Source organism: Salvia hispanica, chromosome 5 (assembly GCF_023119035.1).
Source record: "Salvia hispanica cultivar TCC Black 2014 chromosome 5, UniMelb_Shisp_WGS_1.0, whole genome shotgun sequence".
NCBI classification, from domain to species: Eukaryota; Viridiplantae; Streptophyta; class Magnoliopsida; order Lamiales; family Lamiaceae; genus Salvia; species Salvia hispanica.
Genome location: NC_062969.1, coordinates 2,623,240 through 2,629,474, shown reverse-complemented (window position 1 = coordinate 2,629,474; position 6,235 = coordinate 2,623,240). Strand labels below are relative to the sequence as shown.

Here is a 6,235-nt window from a genome sequence, read left to right as displayed (position 1 = left end):
TAAAGAAAGTACATTGCTTCCATATATAACATAATAGTAATAGACATCTCAAAAGTTAATAATCTCTCTCAACATTATGTCATGCATAAGTTCTGGCAAAATCAAAGGTACAAATAACTTAAGCAGCTGCTGCAAACCAGTGCAATTGTCATATAGTTAGGAGTTTGATCTGTTTCTTTACACAAAAGACCAGTTCATGAACATGAAAGCTAGGCAGTGATTGGCGTCGTCGTCGTTCAGGACCTTCCACGCGACGGCCTGCTCATACGCGACGGGCCTGCCCATGCTCGACACACAAACTCCCGCTGGCAGATAGGCAAAACCCTAACAGAAATGCAACGGTAGATATTGAATACACTCATCACAAGGGGAGGAAAACTAGTCGGTGAGTGGTAGCCGTACCTGCTGCATGATCTTGGAGAACTCCGAGAGGAGAATCTTACGACCGGCTTCATCTAGAATCTTCTCCAGCATTATGTCCTGAAGGGCGACCAGGGTCGTCTCCAGCATGTCGAGCCCTGCCTGGTTTGCGAATGTGAAAACTGCAGATGCCTGTCATTTTTATGAACAAAACATAGATGAACATAGAGAAATAATAGAAGAGGTTTTAAAAGTTAAACTAAAAGATAAGATGACTAACATTCATCTTAACAGTGCAGCACATGATTGCGTCGCTGTGGTGCCAAAGTTGTTTAAGAACAGCATCGCCTGCTTGTGAGTCGGCCTGAAGGAGTTCCCCACCGGTGTGCACACTGGGATATAATCATAAAAGTTAGCAAGTTCAAATAAAAAAGCTCGTTCCTTGCGGCTCTTCTAAATATCCAGAGATAAAAAGATACCTATAGCTCCTGCATATCCACTGTGCCAATGTCACAGCCTCGGGTGAGCCTGGGAGAGGCTTTGGTACCATATGTGAGCTGAGTTGAGACGGGGCTATGGCCATGGCGACTCTTTGAACTGAGGCAACAATGCTTCGTACATATTGACGGGCCATAGCAGCAACGCTCTCTTGATAGTGATTTTCAAAAGTGAACTGGAACGCAATGGTTAGGACGGACCTAAGGTTGTGGTTGCTCGTATCAGCTTCACCAGCTGAGCGAGGTCCACCATGTCCTACATCGAGGGCTGAAGCCAAGTCCAGTGTTCGATTTGCTGCAGGACCATCCTGTATCATAAAGAATAGAATAATTTATAAGAATAACGAGTATGCACGACTTTAACATGCAATTGACCAAGAGAAGCTAGCAAGGAGTAGCACCCAACTGATTTAGGTTCCAATGGAATGACACGGAAACCAGATGGAAGCAAAGGAGCATCATCACCAAATGATTCATCTATCGGTGCAAAAATAAGCTGAGCGCAAGCCCCAGTGGTTGTCTCATCAATACCACTGCATAGCTGCATGGACAGAGGGATACATTCACGATATGAACACCATAGTCAACACAATTTAGTAAATGACATCTACAAATCTGTTTTCCTATTGTCAGACCTGTAATAAGTACATATCTCTCGACAAAGCTATGTCTTCGGGGGAGAATGCATGGCCCTCCAAACGAACCACCTCCAGAAACTACATTTTGAAACCAATTATTCCACGAATTGCCATTGAGAGACAAAACAGATAGGCGAAGGAAAAAATGTGTTCATAAAAGTACCTCTTCATGCTCCACTGTCTGCGCCAGAGGTAAAATGACTTGGCTACTAGGAAATCCACCAGGCTTTGAACATGGAACTGCGTAAGGGCTAGCTTTAAGAGAAGCAGCCGAGTAAACATCAACGCCATAATCAGCCCACTCCGAACGATGCTCCCTTAGGAAGCGAACAAGCAAAGCAGGGGGCACATTCTGCATCGAATATATATTAGGGATGTTATCGAAACTATCCATCTGGAGTGTAATAATAAGCTAGAGTGTAGATAAGAGATCATGATGGCATTGGAAATGAAAAGCTGATGTAGATTACATCATTTCTTTGTCAAGAAAACGATAAACAAAACTGACCTGGAGAAGCATTGATGCCCGTGCACATAGGACTCCCCCAAATGTTGGGAGCATTGACAAATTGTTATATTGAGAACCAAGAAATTTGCTCGGGGAAGGGTTAATAGCAATGGTTACATCTTCCACTCCATCGCTGCTCATTATGGACCAACCATCATCAACAAATCCATTGACAGCATCATTGAATCCCCTAATGGTCATTCACCATAAGCAGGCAGCATCAGAAGAATAATTGGAAGAAAATGGGCATGAGATCATGGAAACGCATGACCGAGTTAAGCATTTTATAATAATAGCGGAAGTCATTACTCACCTACACAACCTTTGACTAAATGCCCTGAGAACGGCAGGTTGGCGACCACCTGAGTACTGGACCTCCCCACTGGTTTCTTGAGCTATTTGTCTTATGTGACGCAAAGCCTAAACAATACAGAATGAGTAATTTGTTACATACATAATCAAAGACATGAACCATTAAAGACACTAAAATGAAATGCGAGGCAGCTAACACCTACAGCCATAGTCATCTTCTGTGCAAGAATTTTGGAAGATTCGTAGAGAGGCCTCAAAACTTCAGGAACACTGGAAGCCTGTTACAAACAATCCCATGATATATGACACCAGTGAATGATGATGGACAAACATGTAACAAGTCAAAATGCATTGGAAGAGCAGAATGAAAGCCTCCTAAACATAGTTGGTGAGTTTTTACATCAAAGTCAATGTGATCGACAATGTGGATAATTGATCCGCCACCCTCACAAGGTCGGATCAGGTATCCACTTGGTAGCATTTCAGATCTGACAAAGCAAGTGGCAGGGGGCCCAGCTGGACCGCCAGTGGAGGATGTTAATGACCTCTCACAAATCTGCCAAAAAAGGTTATGCTGTCATTAAAGGCAACACCTGCTGACGGCATACAGATGCTTGAGACTCGCCTCCTTTGATGTTTAATAAGAGAAAATTAATATGAAATTACAGAAAATAGGTAAGTGCCAGGATAGATACCACTAGACTGCCATCCTCCAAGCTAGTAATATATCTTAACGTCCAAAAGTCACGAGCAGATGCCAATGTTGTTGGTGCATATACCTATGGATCAGAGTGGATTTATTTAACATTTTATGAAGCTGTTATTCTATATAAGTTGCCTGAGGCCAAAGCTGCACAGAACAACATACAGACTTCCATCACAACAATTGTACCTGCATATATACAAGCTCTATAGTCCCTCCGTTTCCTGTGGGAATTGCACTTGCTATATCAAGGCAACGGCAGTCACGGAACCAAGAGAGACGATCTTTAAGAATTTCAGCAACCTACAAAGGAAAGTTAGTCTGAGTAGAATTTCAAATGGGAAAAGACACGCCACAGATGATGGGCAACATAAAGAAAGTTCGATTACTACCTTCGTGGGTTCAAGACTCACGAGGCCACAGGCTCGTGCTGCAACCCCACTACAATTGCGGGAAACAGCGACGATGCCAATAGAATCCGGACCAGGCTGCACACGTCATATAAGAGATGTTACCATGTAAAGCTGAGAAAAAAATAGAAGACAAACCAAAGCATTACGAATCATTTACCTTCATCCCAATCATCTGTACCCAGTCGACAGCAGTTCCGGTAGCCTTACCAAGAAACTCTGCCAGGGTCTCCTCAGCAATTGCGAGAAGACTACAAAGCCACAATTCAAACATAAAAAAAGATTAAACGAAATGATAAAGAAGCAAAATCAGTTCAAACTTCTCAAACCGCCAACACATGAAACCTAAAAACATCCAAAATAGTAGGCAGCAGTAAGATAGTTACCCAGCTGGGCTATTAGCATCCCTCTGAGGATGCTGAGGAGTTGGGTTTTGCTGTTGTTGCTGACCACTCATAACCACCGAGTCACAGCTAGTATCAGTGGTCGAGTTAACCTGTTAAACACTAGTAGAATCAGTTTGAAGTAACATAATGACAAGACACAAAAGCCAACTGGTTAGATTATTAAATTAAAACAATGTAACATACTGTACAAATAATACTTACGGTGTGCAGCTGCTGACGCATGTAACCATTTTCATAAACCAGATGCGAGACCTGGTTCTGAAGGCGGTCATTCTCTTCCATAAGCAGCTTATTCATGGCAGTCAGCTTCCTATTAACAGTCTGGAGGCGAGATGATTCTTTCCTCTGTTTCTCCCGGCATCTACAAAAGATAAACAAGGAAGTTATTCATTGCTTAATGCAATGCATACAGGATATTTTTTTAAATCCCACGCATAAGAGAGGATAATAATGCAAAAAGCAAAATACCAACAATCTGACAGGTAGAGTTTATTAATAAATGTATCATGAATAATCAACCGAGCAGTCAGACTTCTTTAAAACAACTCTGTGACTCCATATACTGAAAATTCAATAAAGAACGAGCATTTACAGTTTAACAATACTAATTGCATCCAGAACAAGTGAGCTCGAAAACTAAAAATTAATGTTTAAAAGTCGTATAAAAAAGCAAAACCTGAAAAGTAAACTTCTTAATGATGACTACCAACTGGAAAACTCAGTAGTGTTCAAACCCGGAGAGAGATCTGATGGATATTTATTGTATTCATTGAATTAAGATCTATAAAGAAAGGGACTGGAAGTGAAGATAAAGCAACTAATAACATGACTCTTATGATGATGAAGGCCCATCTGAAACATATTGACTGGGCACTAAGATATCAAATGGCACAAATTTCAGACGCAGATTTCATGAAAAATCAGAGATTTATCCGCCGTGTAAATGTTCTTAAGCGAAAAAGCAATCCAATTTTACCTCCCAATTCGATTAGCTAAAAGAATATGAGCCCTCAAATTTTTCCTAATGGACCATGTACAGAATACTAAGTTATTTTGTGTCATTCTTCCATTTCAGGTGTTCAAAAATAAATTGAAAACCGCCATTTTTTGAAGAAGAGCTGAGAAAAACGTTTAAGGTTTGGAACCAGAAGAAAAAAAATATAGTAACTCTTGTTTAACAATTTTTTTTCTTTCCAAAATACTAAATCTAATTGAGGAGGATGGATAAGCAAACAATAACTACATCATTCCAAAAGAACCCCAACGATGAAAAAAACACAAAGAACTTTTCCAAATCCTTCAAAAAACTCCACATCCCAGCTCCCAACAGCCTTGAGAAACATGTGTACCTGCGGTTCTGAAACCAGACTTTGATTTGTTTAGGTTCAATGTTAGAGAGAATGGGGCACTCCCTAATGAGCTGCTGCCTCCTCAAAGAGCTAGGCTTGGGGCATTCAGCATAAACCCTCTCGAGCGCATCAACCTGCTCCGGCGTGTACCTCACATACTTGCTCGCATCCAATTGCTGCTGATGCTTGCTACTGCCGCTGCTGTTACTACTGTCCCTGTGCATAGAAAGCGCCATCCGAAACACCTCCTCAGAAAGACTGAATCTTTGGTCGTGGGAAGAAAAGTAATGGCGGTTTAGATGGTTGCATGAACAGGCAGGCTCTCTTCACACAGAGAGCCTACTCTCTCACTCATCAAGATTGTGGCTTTTGCGTCTTGGTTATCTTCTCTTTCCTAGACTAAAGAAGAGAGAGAGATATAGAGGAGAGCAAGGCAGGAGAAGGACTGCTGGTGCTGTTTATTGGAACAGAGGTCCCTTGGTTTTTATCCAAGACCCCAATCTCGAGAATTTCAGAGAAAGTGAAATTTGGAGAGAGAGAGTATACAGTGAGATAAGAGGGTAGATAATAAAGTCAGTCACAAAACCAACCCACAGGACACAGGAAAAAGAAAAAGAGGGAATTTCAGAAGGAAGGAAACAAGAAACAAAAAACAAGAAACAAAAAACAAAAAAAAGAAAACAGGATAGACTAATTCCGATTCAAAAAACGCCAATAATTTTGACCACTTGATCAAAAAACGAGTTGCAGAGGCAAAAGGGGTTAAAATCGTTGAGGAAAGGCCAGATTTTTTTGGGTCTGAAATGGAAAAGCTGGGTGAGTAATATCATCAAACACGTTCAATGCAATCAGTGAGGCGCATATAATGATTTATTAAGAAAGGGTATTCGGATTTACTGGAAATTGGGAAGTAAAAAAAGTGCACAAACATGGAAATATTAAAGAAACACTGAACAGTGAAAAGATGGAAGATAGTAAATAGAAGGCAGAAGGGATGACTTTATGGGAAGCAGACTGGCAGCCCCATTTTTGGACAAGTAGAGCTTCTAGC

General features: G+C 41.2%; 1 protein-coding gene across 1 annotated transcript; it reads right to left on the bottom strand.

Annotated features, from left to right (window-relative positions):
• On the bottom strand, positions 1 to 6,235 carry LOC125188869 (homeobox-leucine zipper protein ATHB-14). The gene is made up of 18 exons (XM_048085936.1): positions 5,185 to 6,235; positions 4,037 to 4,196; positions 3,815 to 3,924; positions 3,589 to 3,679; positions 3,411 to 3,506; positions 3,208 to 3,321; positions 3,011 to 3,094; positions 2,716 to 2,871; positions 2,519 to 2,593; positions 2,317 to 2,423; positions 2,004 to 2,193; positions 1,659 to 1,847; positions 1,493 to 1,573; positions 1,264 to 1,398; positions 840 to 1,165; positions 641 to 752; positions 403 to 552; positions 1 to 324 (listed from the first exon to the last, which is right to left on the bottom strand). The coding sequence occupies exons 1-18, from the start codon at positions 5,418 to 5,420 to the stop codon at positions 178 to 180; spliced, it is 2,559 nt and encodes an 852-aa protein (XP_047941893.1). The 5' UTR covers positions 5,421 to 6,235; the 3' UTR covers positions 1 to 177.